The sequence below is a fragment of the Mobula birostris genome, chromosome 7 (assembly GCF_030028105.1).
Source record: "Mobula birostris isolate sMobBir1 chromosome 7, sMobBir1.hap1, whole genome shotgun sequence".
NCBI classification, from domain to species: Eukaryota; Metazoa; Chordata; class Chondrichthyes; order Myliobatiformes; family Myliobatidae; genus Mobula; species Mobula birostris.
In genome coordinates, this window is record NC_092376.1 from 148,695,616 (window position 1) to 148,714,783 (window position 19,168).

Below are 19,168 nucleotides of genomic sequence, written 5' to 3' on the forward strand. Positions count from 1 at the left end.
ATAGGGCAGGGGTTCCCAGCCTTTTTATGCTATGGAGCCTTACCTACCATTAACCAAGGGGTCTGTGAACCCTTTATATAGAGTATATGCCGAATGTTTAATGCGGGAGGTGGGTTTGGAGATAATAAACTGAAGCACTTTCATGTAATTTTAACAACACAGAGAAGCACACTGGATTTCTATACATTTGTTCTACTTGAGCAGTAGCTCATCTTTCTTGAGAAGTTGACTTGTATTATGGCGAATAGGGAAGCATTGGAATCACAAATGCAAAAACAAGATGCAATGTCGACAATAAACTTCATACTATACAGATAAACAGCAAGGTTTTGCTTTCCATTTCGGTGGTGTCCCTGCTGAAACTGCGTCGGCGTGCACCACATCTGCCGGGAGGATGACCCAGAGGCGTTGATTGACAGGTCTACCGTAGCCGCGCAGCATTGTGGGACAGTCAGACGCTGCCCACTCGTAGTGGAGCTGCTGTTTCTGCAAAGGAGACATATTGTTACTGTGTCATTGTAAGTGATTGACATTGTTTCTGCACTTCATTTATTTGTAATCATGGCCAACGTGTCATCTTTATACCATCTCCCGGCGCCTTGGGCTTTAGTTTACAATGGTTTAAAAGAAACCCGAGAGATTTGTAGGTGGCTGGAATTGGAGGCCTGGCCGATGTATGTTGAAGGCTGGACGGTTTTTTTAAGCAGTTGGAGGAGCTCTGTAACTGGCCGTTGTTAAACACATACTTAGAAAAAAAAATGCAACTTTGCTTCACCTGATTTTCGCAGGGATCGGGAGCAGCGAAGTTATTGCTGCTCCTGTTGCAAGGAAATTCAGCCTGATTTACGGACTGCTTTTAAAAAAAACGGATGTTTTCAATAACCCACCAATGCAAACCCGGAAATTGCCAGTCGATGTCCTCTCGATGCTTTAATATTATAACCCGCAGCTCATGCATTGTGCAGCGAGCGAACCCCACGAACAAAATGCAGAGTGGATATTACTGCAGCAACATGCAGCATCACATTACAAATGCTGACGGAATTCGGCTGTAAATGTTTTATACAGAGGCATAAGCTGGTTGCCGCATTTAATAGACAAGGGTGATTTTTCCTCCTACAAAGCTGGACGCTGACACGCGTACGGACACTGCAGCATATTGCTGATTTGATGCGGTTTACCCACCTTGGTGTGATTTAACCTGCATTGTCACATTGCTCGTGTCAACGTCTAAATCGATTTAACGTGATCGTTAACTTTATTAATTGATAGTTTGTTGTTGTGGATGTAATTGTTTTCCTTGTTGCTATTTTCAACATTGCATGCTGTATCGACTTTGAGAACAAAATGATTCTCGGCCTGTTATGAAGTCACATTCCGGGAGGCTGTGGTGTAGTTGTTACTTAGCAACAGACGTAAAAGTTGTTCTATGCCTGAGAAGCGTTTTGAGTCAAAGGGTGGAAAATTGTAAAAATCTGATCCTACAGTTCCTCGCAGACACGGTGCGCTTACAGTCTGATCATCTGCTGACACCTCCATATGTGAGGCCTTTAGATTCTTTTGCTGGGTGTGTATAAGAGTTTTAAATCTTGGACTTGTCACAATCTGTCTGGGCGTAGTCTTCACGGTGATCAGAATCAGCGAGTATCGAATTCCTTTGCAGATCAAAGAATTCGAATAATTGGATATTAAGTCAATCAACTGCAAGATGTATAGTAGCGTTAGTTCGTGTTTTATTAAAACATATACTTATTGTTACTTATCGCATAAGGTTGTCTCTCTTATTGCTCCCAGTTTGTCACAGTGCTTTATGTCCTGGGCCATTTTCATAATGTTGTTTTAGGCTGCTTCAGTTTCTGGTTCATTATACAATAAGATTAGATGTAACCAGTTCATTTTCTCCATGTTGTTCTCTTTTACAAAATCATGATTTATTGATTGTTCCAAAGCATATAACGAAATATTTGAGGAAAAGCAGAAGTTTGCAATAATATGAAATTAGCTAGAGGGTGTAGCAGAACTAACTTTCTACAAATCAAATACATTCTGAACCCTATTATTTGCAATAAATATGGTTATAATTATTAGTTTCCTTTGTAAGTCTTGCTGTATGGAGAATGAGTAAAGTAGTTTACAATAATATCGTTACTGTGAGTCCTGATGAAGGGTCTCGATCAGACATGTTGACTGTTTTACTCTCTTCCATAGATGCTGCCTGGCCTGCTGGGTTCCTCCAGCATTTTGTGTGTGTTGCTTTGTACTTCCAGCGTCTGCAGATTTTCTCAAGTTTATGATAAGATTGCTGAATTCAGTTGCGATCAGGAAAACATAATGTTGTTTTAATTGATTTGAAAAAGAAACTTTTAACTATCTGGTAACTGTAAACTTGCAGGCTACCTTGGGATTGCATGATTAAATCTTCTATGTTTGTGACAAAATGGCAACTCCAAACTGATGTGAGGATAGAGAAAGCAAGTAGCATGTTTGTGAATTGACATCAATTCTCATTGATTCAATCTGTGGAATTATAAGATCACTATAAGTTTCAGTTCTAGACGTTTTTTATGATAAAGAGCTTATTTTTGAAGATTTTTCTGAGCTTTGTTGCTAAACTCAGTTGCTATTATAAGAACATTAAGAGGTGTATCAGACTGTAATCGCAACCCTCCCACCGTTCACTATTCACCATTCTTGGCTTATGAGTAGTAAGCCTTCTATATGTACTAGTGCACTATTGCCCCTTTGGCCGATGTTAAGTAACAAAGCAGAATTCAGGCAGCCTGACTGTCAAAGTCCGTTGTATTAGGAGAGTCCAAATAGCCAACTAGCTAGTTGACATATCTGTTTCATTATTTTGAACGATTCCATGTTAATATACAATAAGTTAGGTGTAATAGCTTGTTCTTGCAGTATTTTAAACTGAGCTGTTGTGTAATGTCCTCTCGTGATGCACTTGGAGAGAATCTTATGAAAATGTGTTTTCCTTCATTTAGAATACAACTGACTTAAGATTCACTTTCAATACTTATGAAAGTTTTAAAGTTTGGCTAATTACTATGAGAATAAGCATGATGCACTGTGTGCTTTCTGTACTATTCATTTATTTTTAGGAAATTACAGCACAAAAAAAAGCTGAAACAATATGGCTACCGATGTTTAAAACAGTGCCCAATTTAGTCTATCCATCGCGCCAAAGGTTGTGCATACTGTAAGCATGTTCAGCTGTGCTAAAAGTAACTATTTAAAAGTAAATTTTTTTGAAGTGCTGAAATATGTAAGTCATATCTAATTTGAGGAGAGATAATTGAATTGTGGAAAATGAAAAGTCTATATGAATTCATAGGACATTGAATGAAAGCTCGTATATCACAGGATTTAAGCATACCACAGAACTTCATGTTCACATGGTAACAAAGTGCTTCACACTTAGTGTATTACTTCTGAAGTTCTTTAGTTGCTATTTTATTTATTATTCGATAAAATCAGGCCTCAAGCTGTCTGCAAGATAAATAATTTATTGGTGGTGTTGCAAGCGAAAAATGGCAGAACTCTTTAACATTAAGTTGCGCGCAGGAATTGTTGGTCTCCATTGAATTGTAATATCATTTTGCATTTTCAAAGACATCGCTGAAATCCCTAAGGGGGAAAAAATAGCTGCTGGAGGAACTTAATGTGTCAGGCAGCATCTGTAGAGGGAAAGGAACAGTCAATGTTTTAGGTCGAGAAGCTTTATCTGGATGATGGATGTGGAGATGAAAGATCTCTACCCCAAACATCTGTTGTCTGTTTTCCTCTACAAATGACGCCTGACCCACTAGGTTCCTTCAACAGCTTGCTTTTTGCTCCCGATTCCAACACCTGCAGTCAATTGTGTCCTCAGAAGCCCCCATTATACTGAGTTGGAAGTCTTGCCTCGGATGAGGCCTCCAGCTCCATAAATGGTGTTAGTCAAATGCTTTGGTCATTGAAGTTTAAATAAAATGGACAAAATTGAAGTTCGTCATTTTCACAAGGAAAAGCATTTCAAAATAATTGCACCTGTTTGCAGTTACTGCAGTCTGTCCAAGTTTCATTTTCAAACTTGAAGTGTGGTAATTGGTTTATTACTGTCACATGTACTAAGTACAGTGGAAAAACTGTTTTGCATGCCATCCATATAGATTATTACAGAACAGGAGTACAAGGGAAAAGCAATAACTTTGTGCAGAAGTTGTCACTGTTACAGAGAGAGTGCAGTGCAGGCAGATAATAAGCTGCAAGGCCACAAGGAGGGAAACTATGAGGACAAGAGTCCATTTGATTGTACAAGAGGTTCAGTCACTTGTGTTATAGAAGCTGTTCTTGAGCCCGGTGGTACGTGCTTTCAGTCCTTTGTACCTACTATGTGATGGGAGGGGAAGAAGGGAGAATATCCAAGATGGTTGGAGTCTTTGACTATGGTTCTGCTTTTCTGAGGCAGTGAGAAGTGTCAACAGAGTCCAAGGAAGGGAGGTTGGTTTTCGTGATGCACTGAGTTGTGTCTTCAGCTCTCTGCAGTTTCTTGCAATCTTGGGCAGAGTAGATGCCAAACCAAGCCACGATGCATCTGGATAGAATGCTTTCTTTGACACATCTATAAGAAATGGTGAGGGTCAATGGGGGACGTGCCAAATTTCCATAACTTCCTGAGAAGTAGAGGTATTGAAACCCTCAACAAAATGAACTTCAGACCAAAATTGAGGTGCATTTTTTTTTAAGGTGTAATAACACATTTTCAAATCTAACACTTTTTTGAGGCAGACAACTTGATTGAGACAGGTTAACACTAATATTGTATCACCTGCCTTGGAACCTGGTTGCAGGTGTCTCTAGAATGCAAGTGCAATAACTTAACCTGCAATAATTTGGTAATTAAATAGGTTAGGCAGAATTACACAGGTTGTGCAACACTAAAACAGATTTAACTGTGCAGCCAGCACTTACAGCGGCATGCAAAAGTTTGGGCACCCCAGTCAAAATCTCTGTTACTGTGAATAGCTAAGTAAGTAAAAGATGACCTGATTTCCAAAAGGCATAAAGTTAAAGATGACACATTTCTTTAATATTTTAAGCAAGATTACTTTTTTATTTCCATTTTTTACAGTTTCAAAATAACAAAAAAGGAAAAGGGCCCAAAGCAAAAGTTTGGGCACCCTGCATGGCAGTACTTTGTAACACCCCCTTTGGCAAGTATCACAGCTTGTAAACACTTTCTGTAGTCAGCTCAGAGTCTTTCAATTCTTGTTTGGGGGATTTTCGCCCATCCTTCCTTGCAAAAGGCTTCTAGTTCTGTGAGATTCTTGGGTCGTCTTGCATGCACTGCTCTTTTGAGGTCTATCCACAGATTTTCGATGATGTTTAGGTCGGGGGACTGTGAGGGCCATGGCAAAACCTTCAGCTTGCACCTCTTGAGGTAGTCCATTGTGGATTTCGAGGTGTGTTTAGGATCATTATCCTGTTGTAGAAGCAATCCTCTTTTCATCTTCAGCTTTTTTACAGACGGCGTGAAGTTTGCTTCCAGAATTTGCTGGTATTTAATTGAATTCATTCTTCCCTCTACCAGTGAAATGTTCCCTGTGCCACTGGCTGTAACACAAGCCCAAAGCATGATCGATCCACCCCCGTGCTTAACAGTTGGAGAGGGGTTCTTTTCATGAAATTCTGCACCCTTTTTTCTCCAAACATACCTTTGCTCATTGCAGCCAAAATGTTCTATTTTAACTTCATCAGTCCACAGGACTTGTTTCCAAAATGCATCAGGCTTGTTTAGATGTTTCTTTGCAAACTTCTGGCGCTGAATTTTGTGGTGAGGATGCAAGAAAGGTTTTCTTCTGATGACTCTTCCATGAAGGTCATATTTGTGCAGGTGTCGCTGCACAGTAGAACAGTGCACCACCACTCCAGAGTCTGCTAAGTTTTGAAGGTTTTTTGCAGTCAAACAGGGGTTTTGATTTGCCTTTCTAGCAATCCTACGAGCAGTTCTCTTGGTCTTCCAGACCTCAACTTGACCTCCACCGTTCCTGCCATTTCTTAATTACATTATGAACTGAGGAAACGTCTACCTGAAAACACTTTGCTATCTTCTTATAGCCTTATTCTGCTTTGTGGGCATCATTTATTTTAATTTTCAGAGTGCTCGGCAGCTGCTTAGAGGAACCCATGGCTGCTAATTGTTGGGACAAGGTTTGAGGAGTCAGGGTATTTATAAAGCTTTGGAATTTGCATCACCTGGCCTTTGAGAGCTCAAATCTCTTGGGGTGCCCAAACCTTTGCATGGTGCCTCTTTCCTTTTTTTCCCACTCTAAAATTGTACAAAACAAAAATAATACACTAATCTTGCTTAAAATGTTGAAAAGAATGTTTCATTTTTAACTTTATGACTTTTGGAGGTCAGTTCATCTTCTACTCACTTAACTATTCACAGTAACAAATTTCGACCAGGGGTGCCCAAACTTTTGCATGCCACTGTATATGTCATTTTCACATACACATCCTTCTGTTTCTTTCTCTCCCAACTGCTGATCTGTCTTCTGTTGAAATTCATCCTTGCGTCTCGTGTGAGTTAAAGTGAAACCAAGGGACTTGGGTGACAACAAGGCTTCACTCCCAGATGAGCTCAAAGCTTTCCATGTTTGGTTTGAATATCAAACCTTGGAGGAACCTTCACAAACTCCCAGAGCCCCTGATGAACCTGTGAATTCAGTCTCTGAGGCTGACACGAAAGCAGAAGGGATGAACACAGGGAAACATCCAGCCCAGATGGGGGTACCTGGCCGAGTACTATAGACCTGTGCTGATCAACTGGCTGGAGTGTTCACTGGGATCTTTAACCTCTGGCTTTGCCAGTCTGAGGTACCTACCTGCTTCAAGCAGGCTTCAGTTACACTAGTGCTTAAGAAGAACATGGTATCCTGCCTCAATAACTGTCATCCAATAGCAATCACATCCACTGTGGTGAAGTACTTTGAGAGGGTGGTGATTAAACATATCAACTCTTGCCTTGGAAACGTAGCATCTGTTTTAATTTGCCTACCCTTACAACAGGTCAATACCAAATGCCATTTCATTGGCTCCTCACTCAACCTTGGGACATCCAGACAGCGAAGATGCATTCATCGGGATGCTCTTTGTCGTCTGCACCTTGGCATTCAGTACTATCAACTCTTTAAAACTAATGAATAAGCTTCAAAACCTTGGCCTCAATACCTCTTTATGAAACTGGATCCTCTCCTTGATTTCCTCACTTGTAGACCCCAGTCGGCTTGGATTGGCAAAACATCTCCTCCACAATCTTCACGAGCACAGGGCTGTGTGCTTAGCTTCCTGCACTACTCATTTTATACTTAGGTCTGTGAGGCTAAGCACAGCTCCAATGCCTATTTAAGGCTGCTGACGATGCACTGTTGTTGGCCAGATCAAAAGTGGTGATGAATCAGCGTGTAAGAGGGAGACTGAAAATCTGGCTGAGTGGTGCCACAACAACAACCTGTCACTCAATGTCAGCAAGACCAAGGAGCTGATTATTGACTTCTGGAGAAGAAAACCAGTGGTCCATGAGCCAGTCCTCAATGGGGGATCAGAGGTGGAGAGGGTCAGCAACTTTTAAATTCCTCGGTGTTATCATTTCAGAGGATCTGTCCTGGGTCCAGCACGCAAGTGCCATTATGAAGGAAGCGCAGCAGCACCTCCTCTTCTTTAGAAGGTTGCGAAGATTCAGCACAACATATAAAACTTCTATAGATGTGCAGTGGAGAATATATGGCCTGATTGCATCATGGCCTAGTATTGAAACACCATTGCCCTTGAATGGAAAGTCCTATGAAATAATGGATACAGCCCAGTCCATCACAGGTAAAGCCCTCCCCATTATTGATCACATCTACACAGAGCACTGTTGCAGGAAATCAGCATCCGTCATCATGGACCCCCACCGCCCAGGCCAAGATTTCTGCTCAGTGCTGGCTTTGGAAAGAAGATACAGGAATCTCAGGACTCACAACTCCAGGTTCAGGAATAGTGATTACCCCTGAACCAGAGGGGATAACTTTACTCATTTCATCATTGAACTGTTCCCAGAACCTATTGACTCACTTCATCTCATTGCTTATTTATGTTTCATATTACTTATTAAAGTACATGCATGTACTTTGATAATAAATTTACTTTGAACTTGAACTTTCTCACTACTTTCTTGTGAAAGATTTTGCTTCTGAATTATCGGTAGGATTCTTAGGCTTTGTTCTGTCCTACAAGTAGAAACTTTTTCATAACACTTTAAATATGTATATTTAGGTCATCTCATAGAACATTGCACCACAGAAACATGCCATTTGGCCAGTGTAGTCCATGCCAAGCGGCCATTCTGCCTAATCCTATCGACTTGCACCTGAACCGTAGCCCCTCATATACTTACTCTCCCATCTTCTCCCAAACCTGCATCCACTACCTCTGCTTACAGCCTGCTCCACGCTCTGAGTGAAGAAGCTCCCCCTCAGGTTCCCCCTAAATATGTCATCTTTCATCCTTAATCTATGACCTCTAGTTCTAGTCTCACCCAAACTCAGTGGAAAATACATGCTTGCATTTACCCTATCTATACCCCTCATAATTGCGTACCCCTCCAAAAATTCTCCCATCATTCTCATACACTCCATTTAAAATATTCATTAACAGGTGACTCAAGTCCTCCAGTGGTTTGGCATTCAATATTATATTGAGAAAGAAAGCTTCAGTATGAAAGGTGACCTGTATTTAAATGTTCTGACCACTTCATCATGAGGGAAACATTGGTATTGAGGGCAGCAGCAGCCAGGGTGGAGAGGGATGTAGCTATGGGGACATGGTGTCAGAAACGACTGCCATGGCCTACAAGAACTACACCTTAACGAGGTCAGCCTCATCTTGGACAGGTAAACAATGTCAGTATGACTGGAAAAATTCCTCCAGCACGGGTATAATTAGGCCTCACAAAGCAAAGAACAAACTGCTGGAGGAACTCAGCAAACCAGGCAGCATCCATGGAGAGAGATGGACGGTTCCGATGAAGGGTCATGACCTGGAAATCTGGCAGAATATAGTCTGTGATCATTACAGATCTGATATCATCCTTGTAAATTGTTCACATTTACACCCGGTGGCCATTTTTATTAGGTACACCTGCTTGTTAATACAAATATCTGATCAGCCAATCATGTGACATAAACTCAATGAATATAAGAATGCAGATATGATGAAGAGGTTCAGTTGTTGTTCAGACCAAACCTCAGAATGGGAAAGAAATGTGATTTAAGTGACCTCGACCATGGGATGATTGTTGGTACCAAAGGATCAAAGGTTCATTTATTATCAAAATATACTACTCTGAAATTCTTCAGTTCTCCGGGTAGCCATGAAACCAAGAAAGAAGAGAAAGGCAGCATGATCATCAGCCCTCAAATCCCACCTCCCCGCAAAATAAAAATACAAAAACAGAGCAGACACGTCAACCCTCAAATCCCTCCTCCCGCAGAAAAAAAATGAACAAAATGGATCAGGTACATTGACCCCCAAATACCCCTCCCCCCACAAAAAACCAAGAAGGTCGGGCAAAAAGCAAAATATAAAAACTGTAAGATTGAAAAAAAGAGTCTATAAGCCAAAGTCCAAATCCAAAACGCAGAAAAAATCTGGACAACACTGTCCGGGTGCAGGTGCAGGCTCTCCTCTCTCCAGTACAGAGCAGTCGATCAAAAGGCAGGCAGCCGGCATTCATGCTCTGCACTCACTTGGATGCTTCAATCTCCCTGATCGCTTCAATTGACAGACAATTAGAGCTTTAATCAGCAAAATGGAGTCAAATATTTGCTTGCGCCCCATCCTGCAGCCTGTCCGCCACCAGGGTCGCGCATGCTGCCTCTGCCTCCCGGAATCCTCTCAGAGACTGCGGAGTGCTGATGCTCCCAAATGATCTCCATACAACAAAACACTGGCTCCAACAATTCCAAAATCACATTCAAGGCGAGAAACAAATGTAAAAGACATATAAGTAGTATAAAAGATGGTTTCATGATCTATCCAGAAGATGTCGACCAAGGGAGCATTGTACGCAGGCACCATCTTGACCAGAAGTAAAACTAGATGGGATGGTTTGAGATCTGAGAAACTGCTGATCTCTTAGGGTTTTCATATACCACAGTCTCCAGAGTTTACAGAGAATGGTGCAAAATTCTAAAAAAAAACATCCAGTTAGTGGCAGTTTTGTGGGTGAAAGGAAACAGCTTGAAAATGGGAGAACAGGAGAATGGCCAGTTAGTTTAAACTGACAGGAAGGTGACAGTAACTTAAATAACTACATTTTACAAAGAGATGTGCAGAAAATCATCTCTGAATGAGATGATCATCAAAGTGTGAAGCGGATGGGGTATAGCAGTGGAAGACCTCACTGAATTCCACTACTAAAGTGGCCTCTGAGTATCTCATTGTCCCAGTTACATGGTGACTAGAGTTCTACACGGTGTGATTTTTTATTTACTAAAATTGCAATAAAAATTTGTATAGCTTATAACTGGTCAGGACATTTTAATCAACAATGATTCTAGTAGCAGTGAGCAAATAACCTGAATTTAATAAGTACAATGTTTTAAAGTTTTCCTCAATTGGATTATAATGCTTTAGTGTTAACTATTTTTTTCAAATAATTATTACCATTGATCATCAGTGGAAAGATCGAGGGAGCTAGACATCCATTCATACCACCTGTTTTCTGAACTTAACAATTGAAATTATTACTCTTAATACAACTTTCATAAACCATTACTGTGATCCATAATGCTGTTTTCATGCTATGATGGTACAGGGCAGATTGAATCATGTAGGACTGGACTGTATTTTCATTTGCTTTGGGATCCATTTTCTATGAAAATACTGTAAAAAATTTAGCAAAAATTGGAGATTTATCAAGTAGATCATAAGGTCTGCAATTGTCATTCTGGGACCCCTATGCAGTATTTGGTGCATTGAGGCAACTTCTGAGATTTTAGATGATAGACTGAATGACCCATTTGTGCTGCAGGTTGTCTCTGCTTTCAACATGCCTGTCTTTTCTACAGAACCAAAGTGATCCTGGGTTTTTGCTGAGATCCTGACTCTGGTAGGCTCACTTTAAATAACCCACTTACCCATATCTACCCAAGTATGCTTGTGTGCTTTATCTGACCCTTCTCCTGCACCTCTTACCCTCCTCCCCACCTCCCACACATACACACTAACTACTGACGTTAACCCCTGTTGGCAATTGGAATCGTCCCTACCTGCAACCACAACACCCTTACTTGGAGCATCCTGATTGGCTGCTAATTGCAACCATTTCAAATTGCCAACCCAACCCAGTGGCAGATGTAATCACCCTACCTCCTGGCCTCTGATCAAATAGTCATTTCTTTTGTGTGTGATATTTTGAGCAAACAAAAGGTTTGGAGGAAGTAGGGAAATAAATAAGATGATTATGTCTTGAAGGAAACAAAATTATCTTGATTGATAGGACAGGTATTTTTACAATGCAAATGATTTGAAGTAGGAAAGAGAATAATACTAATCTTAGTGAAAGGGTATGTATGTAATTTTGTGAGGCCAGTATCTTTTAGAAAAATTGAGTTAGAACTACATTTTTTATATTAGTGAGGTGATGTGGTAAATTACTTCAGTTAAATTTGCTATTCACTGATGATGGATGAACTATTACAAAAGCAATGAATGAAATGTCAAATTGAGGGTCCTGAAGTACACACACAGAGACTCGAGAGGTATTCTGCTTTCAGTCAGTAAACATTTAAAGATAGTTCTAATACATTTTTTATTTGGTATTGTGAGTGCAGATTTTCACTTTGGTTAGCTAATTTTGGCAAAAGTATTCTCAGCTCTAGATCAGATAGGATGCAAAAACTCTACTGGGCAAACAATATTTTTCAACAGTGAATTGAAAGCATTCCTACTGCACTAGTATGATTATCTCAATTAGCAATCTTTTCTGAGCTTTGTAACTTGAGATTAGTGGTTTCTAGATTTAATTATTCATTTTTAGTTCTGATGAATTGCATTATAACCTCATACGTTCTCCAGACCTTTGACACCATACCCATATTCTCATTTCCCTGAATGGTTTTGGCCAAAGCCTGTGCTGTTTCCACCTCTGGTCACCTCAGCAATTTAAGATATATTCTGACTTACCTGGGTGACTACTACTTAATAAAAATTCTATTACATTTGAAAATCTTGAGTGTTCGTCAGTAGGCTTTTTTTTATTCAATGAGAACATTAACTGCAGGATAGAACATTTAGGAAATAACATTTATTTTACATGAAATATGATCAGTTTTTATATTAGGTGATTCTTATCCATATCTTTCATCTTGATCTCCATAAAATGACTGCCTACAGACCTTGGTAATATTGCTTGCCTCTTACCCTCTCCTGGATGTTTACTGCTGAACCTCCTCCAGAAATATTTTATCTACAGCCCTGAGGAGCCCAAGTTACTCTGCTGGCCGCTGTCTTCCATATACATGATCTATACAATATACTCTGACTGTAGTTTACATTTGCACCCAGTATGGTAATACAAGCAAGGAACCTTCAGTACCTTCTCCTAAGCCAACATCTCCAGCTCTGAATCTGTAATTACACTCAGTCAGCTCTGACGGGCAACTCACATCACGAGCAAGTGCCGAACGCTAATTTCCTGACCTCAACTTCAAGCTCTTATGACAAGAAACTATATCCAGGATGGAGGAAATACTGCAAGGATGTTCTCAAAGCATCCTTGAGAAAATGTACCATCACTATCATTGCTCACGAAACCTTGCCTATGACCAGTCAAAATATAGAAAGGACAGCTAGTTTGACACCAAGAACCTTGAGTTCCTTCATTAGAGCAATCCGTCCATCTGATCAGGCACTTTGCGCCCCAGAGTCTGATCCCTCTAGGGCTTTGTCACCCACTTCTAAATCCATTTGTAGTGTAGTCAACTTTAATTCTGATCGACTACTTAGGGGAAACCTTAGGCAGATGGAAAGACTTGTTTCTGTTTCTTCCAAGAAGTTGGTTTTAGTTGCCCATTATGTTTATCAAGTTCCATCAGCTGTACGAGATCCACGCATCACTGCAGTGGCAGTAAAAGAAAAAGAGTGCTGTTATATTGCAGGCAAAATCGCTTCTGATGAATTCTTTAACAAATATAGTATATTTTCAGTTGATGTTAGAAATGTGTGAAGTGTGCAAATGAGTTACTAAATGAATAGGCAAGCATCTGCTGGCAATAGATACAAGTCACTTCATGTGTTGATTCAAAAATGAATCCAATGTTGGGGAATCGGGACTGAGTTCAATTATCCTGCTGGTTGGCTGGATTTTCTCAACTTTATGTAAACTATACAGTAGGATTATGAAATACAATATTGTTTGACAACCATATATTCACTGTCAAGTGAAATAGATGAACTGACATTCTGTTAATGGACTTTACCTTCCTGATTTGATTACTCATTGTTAACTTTCCATCTCTCATTATTCATAGGCAGAGATTTATCCAAATTTTGAACACCATTTGATGACCTATATCAAATTGGATAGCCCTCAGTATCTTCTTGTTTTGAACTCTGGCCTCCAACAGATTAAATCTTAAATTCTTGTCATTGTGCTTGTGCCTCATCTCTCCAGGTTTCTGTATCTCATGAAACCTTTTTACAAGATCCAGACTTTGCATTCATCCTTGCTGATGGTGCTGTTTTTGAAAATCATTTATTATTTTACAATATTTCAGCCAGCTGATTTCAAACTTAGAATCAGGATTCCCAACTGTTGCACTATTTAAAGGAGGAAAGAGATGAAGGCCTATTTTGAGTTATTTCCCCCATTTCAAGTCATTTTTTTCTAGTATAACTGTTTAAAATGGTGGAAGTGTAATAACAGTAAGCTTGTTGCAGGATTTCTGAACTTTGTAATGTAGCATGTGGCCCATTATGCACTGCAGTGTTTCTTTATCAGTTTGAAACAGGAAATGCCTGTGCTTTTTTTCACCTTATTTGAGATTCAGTTACAGAGGAAGGATGAGTGGTCTACTGGTTAGCATGGATGACACGTCCCTTGGCCCCTTGTAATGTTAAACAGAATATTTTTGTTCATTATCCAACTTTTAAGAGTGCAAAGTTTAAGCTATAAGGCCTTTGTTTTACTTCAGTGACAGACATCACCATTGCCTCTGGTTTAATTTTGTTTAGGTTTAGGTCTTCGTGATCATCATGTCCAGCAGAAGTGGAAAGAAGAAAACGACCAAGATTTCACGGTCTGCAAAAGCCGGTGTAATTTTCCCGGTTGGGCGAATGTTGCGTTACATAAAGAAGGGTCACCCTAAATACAGGATTGGTGTTGGTGCTCCTGTGTACATGGCTGCGGTTCTGGAATACTTAACCGGTGAGTCAAAATGGTTTTCAAGATTTCAAGAGATCTAAGGCCAAACAGGGTTCTGAAAGGTATTTCATAGAGACTGACCCCAATGTAGAATACATGTGTCTAAATTTCAGTATAGCCAAGTGTAATTTTTTTACAAGGTTAATGTGCAGAATGATTGCTTGGAATTATGTATACTGCAGTACCTTTTACTACATCTGTTTATAGGAGGATTATTAGATTTTGCTGGAGCACTCTGAGAGTTAAATGTCAAATAGCCAATATACGTGTGTTGCTTTGCATTAGAAAACTGGCTTCATTCATTTCTTCCTTGCATAAAAATAATAGCTTAATTAAAGTGCATTTTTAAAGTGATTAGAACGATGTCACCATGTTGTTGAAGGAGGACTTGTGGGAATGAATTCATCCAAACTTAGAATTGCTAAAATATAATGCAATTATATACCTTGGATTCATTCCTGATATTTAAAAGTTTAAAGCTAATTATTCTGGACCTTGCCTTAAATCTAAAATTGAGTATTGATTATCCTCAGTTTGAAAATTAATTAGTAAACTTTAAGGTAATAAGCAATGTAAAACCAGAACTCCCATCAACTTGCCCTTGAAAGTTATCATTAGAATTAGGTTAATACCTAATATGAATGTGGTTAATAGGTTGAAGTAACATGGACTTATTTCAGGTAGGTGGTGTAAGTGGATTCTAAATCCAAATGAAGTCTGGCTCTCTCCCTTGTGTTGTACTGTACAAAAAACAGATGTATTCCTGTGGGGAAATTATTATGAAACATGTTTCTGTGAAAAAGGAAGTGTCTAGAAAAGTCATTGGCTCAAGCATTCTGCTACATACCACAATAATTACTTACTTTTCTGAAATGAGCACAGTGAATTATTTCTGGGTACTGCATGTGTATGCCAGATTGAAATAGTGAACTGCATAGTCAAGTACAGATGAATGAAACGTGCTCCACACAATTCGTTGCAGAGATAAGTGATCATTTGTTTAAAACCATGCACGATAGAAAGCAGTGTCACATACCAGTTTTGCCGATTTGCTCGACAGTAACTAAATTCTTGGAAGTTTTACAAAATTCATTTGCTGTTCCTATCGGCAGATTTCTGTTGACCTGAAATATCTAGTGTTTGAATCCCATGCAGAAATTTAAAGTGAATGAACCTTTTTTTAAGAAATGCGCACAATTCTGTGATTTGCATTTTCTCGTAAAATTCCTTTGCTTACTTCACTAGTGTAAACCCTGAAATACATGCTTCTTTTGACCTTTTCCGGTAGGTTATGTAAAGCACAAACAATATTGTCAAGCTATGCTGCATGCATTGCATAGAGCTTTTTAACACTTTTATTACTCTCTGAGTTCAGGAAGAACTCTAATATTTGCTTTTTATGATTTTAATGTTATAAATCGATGTTAAATTTTTCATGAGAACATTATGATTTTTACCTTTTTCTCAGACTTTAATATAGTTCTGTTTTCAGTTTCAGTATTAGACCACATTTCTCCTTTTTATTTTTGCCACAGCTATTTCTGTCTGACATAGCAGGTGGGAGAAATACAGGCAACACACATCAAAGTTGCTGGTGAATGCAGCAGGCCAGGGAGCATCTCTAGGAAGAGGTACAGTCGACGTTTCGGGCCGAGACCCTTCGTCAGGACTAACTGAAAGAGGAGCTAGTAAGAGATTTGAAAGTGGGAGGGGGAGGGGGAGATCCAAAATGATAGGAGAAGACAGAAGGTGGAAGGGATGGAGCCAAGAGCTGGACAGTTGATTGCAAAAGGGATTTGACAGGATCATGGGAGGGGACACCTAGGGAGAAAGAAAAAGGGGAGGGGTGAAGCCCAGAGGATGGGCAAGGAGTATAGTGAGAGGGACAGAGGGAGAAAAAGGAGAGAGAGAAAAAGAAAATATATATAATAAATAAATAACAGATGTGGTACGAGGGGGAGTGTCACCTCAGTCGGCTAGGGTGATATACTGCGTCCGGTGCTCCCAATGTGGCCTTCTGTATATTGGCAAGACCAGGCGCAGACTGGGAGACCGTTTCGCTGAACATCTACGGTCTGTCCGCCTGAGAAAGCAGGATCTTCCAGTGGCTACACATTTTAATTCCACGTCCCATTCCCATTCTGATATGTCTATCCACGGCCTCCTCTACTGTCAAGATGAAGCTACACTCAGGTTGGAGGAACAACACCTTATATTCCATCTGGGTAGCCTCCAGCCTGATGGCATGAACATTGACTTCTCTAACTTCTGTTAATGCCCCTCCTCCTCCCCATACCCCATCCATTATTTATTTATATACACATATTCTTTATCTCGCTCTCCTTTTTCTCCCTCTGTCCCTCTCACTATACCCCTTGCCCATCCTCTGGGCTTCACCCCTCCCCCTTTCTTTCTCCCTAGGCATCCTGTCCCATGATACTCTCAAATCCCTTTTGCCAATCAACTGTCCAGCTCTTGGATCCATCCCTCCCCCTCCTGTCTTCTCCTATCATTTTAGATCTCCCCCTCCCCCTCCCACTCCCACTTTCAAATCTCTTACTAGCTTTTCTTTCAGTTAGTCCTGACGAAGGGTCTCGGCCCAAAACGTCAACTGTACCTCTTCCTAGAGATGCTGCCTGGCCTGCTGCGTTCACCAGCAACTTTGATGTGTGTTGCTTGAAGTTCCAGCATCTGCAGATTTCCTCATGTTCGGGAGAAATACAGTACATTTTTAAGCACAAATAGAACTATTTGTCACTTGAGGGATTGAGGGAGGCTATGTACTTTATACTGATGGGAGGTGCTTGTGAACAAGATCACATCAGAATGCAGTGCTCCAAATTCAAATGTTAATTTTGAAAATATTTTTTGAAATTATTTAGTATTCTTAGAAATTTTTGCTGAAGGATTGAGAATCAGATAAATGAGAGTTTACTGTTTGAATTGTAGTAAGTATTCTGTTTACTGTTGCACATGTATTCCAGCTTTCTGTTGTTTTATGTTCTGCATTTCAGGACAAGTTAATTGATAATGATTTTATTGAAATAAAATAACAATTTTTCAGCTGAAATTTTGGAGTTGGCTGGAAACGCTGCAAGAGACAACAAAAAAGGAAGGGTCACTCCAAGGCACATCCTGTTGGCCATCGCAAACGATGAAGAACTGAACCAGGTTTGTTGTGGTCTTTAGATTTGTTGACATTTTCAGTGGTTCAATTGACAGGATGTTCTGATGGCCTACATTAGGGACAAACAGAAATTTATTCAAATTTAGCCAAGAAAAATTAAATTGCCAGTTATTTGTAACCTTAGGAATACTTTCTGTTTTATGCAATGGCATCTTGCAACAATTTCCTAGATTAGAATTTGTTCAATTTGTTCTTTGTCTCTTAAATTCTTATAACAAACACTGTAACTCTTCAGCTTTGATAGCATCTATTCCTTCAGCATGGTGATGCAAAGCTTAGTGCTGTTGTTTCACAGCTCTTAAGACCTAAGTTTGATTCTAAACTAAGGTGCTGTCTGTTTACACATTCTCTCTGTGATGTTATGAGTTTACTCTTACAATTCCAGTTTACTCCAGCATATTCTTAAGAGATGTAGATAGGTTCGGTCAATTTCTCTTTAATGTAGGTTAATGCCGGAAAGAGAATAATTGGTGAGTTGATAGGAAGGTGAGGGAAAAAGCTAATTGTAGGTTAAAGGGGAAATAAGTAAAGGAAATGGGGTTTACAAGGTTGTTCTGAGAGGCAGCATAGACCCAGTGAGCCACATTGCCTCCTTTATCATAAGAAAATATCATGACATGATTTCTTATAGTATGTCTGATAGCCATGACAGCCATATTTGTGCTGTGAATGCTAATTTTGTGGAAATTTCAATGATTATATGCTAGAATCAAGAAGGTAAAATGGAAGAATGTAGCTTTAGTCATAATAAGCTTGTCCTGTCAGTCCTTAGTTTTCTCTGTAATACTGATGGGTATCCCTATTGATTCTTCCACTGTTGCCTCAAGACTTAGCTTTCTTAGTGTGTTGGTCTGTTTAGTTTTAGTACTTTCTATCATGTCTGTGGTGTGTAGATGCTATTTCATTCAATCCTTGAACAGGTGCATTCTGGGAACACCACAATCTTGAATTGCAAATGCAGAAGTTGTTTTGGACGCAAGAGTTTCTCATTGGAGTTTTTGACTTGATCTCATTTTAATAGTTAGTGAAATTATGATGTATCAAAGTTGTTCAAAATAGAATCAAACTTTTAACTTTTAGCCCCCTTTCTCTAGCTGCTCAAAGGAGTAACCATAGCCAGTGGAGGTGTTCTACCAAACATTCATCCAGAACTGTTGTCTAAGAAGCGAGGGTCCAAAGGAAAACTTGAAGCCATCATCACCCCACCCCCAGTAAAAAAAGCAAAATCCTCGCAATCTACAAAGAAATCTGGCGGGAAGAAAGGCAAAAAGGGTGCAGGAAAAGGCGCTAAGGTAAAATTGTTATTTTTGATTTTATAAAACGTTGTGCAATGTAGAAGAGCTTTTTTTGAGAAGATTCTGATTAAAAATAGATAAAACCATTTTATCTAATTTGTTTAGATGTGCAATGATGTTTATATTGTGCTGACATTTTAACATTATTATTGTGTAGGATTTTGTATAAGTTGATTGATAGCTCAAATTGTTTATCTGTCTTGAAAGATTTACTTTTGTAAGTGG

General features: G+C 39.6%; 1 protein-coding gene across 4 annotated transcripts in view; it reads left to right on the plus strand.

The window, feature by feature from the left end:
* The first annotated feature begins 434 nt into the window (after window positions 1–434).
* Window positions 435–19,168, plus strand: part of macroh2a1 (macroH2A.1 histone) — a 47,079-nt gene continuing 28,345 nt past the window's right edge. For 2 of the 4 annotated variants that reach the window (XM_072263905.1, XM_072263902.1), the window contains exons 1-5: window positions 451–518; window positions 11,106–11,146; window positions 14,272–14,464; window positions 17,526–17,632; window positions 18,743–18,940. In XM_072263905.1, coding sequence (XP_072120006.1) covers window positions 14,293–14,464; window positions 17,526–17,632; window positions 18,743–18,940 — 477 coding nt within the window. In that variant the 5' untranslated portion in view covers window positions 451–518; window positions 11,106–11,146; window positions 14,272–14,292. Of the gene's footprint in view, window positions 519–11,068; window positions 11,147–14,271; window positions 14,465–17,525; window positions 17,633–18,742; window positions 18,941–19,168 lie in introns of all 4 variants that reach the window. The other 2 variants (XM_072263904.1, XM_072263903.1) reach the window with 2 other exon arrangements.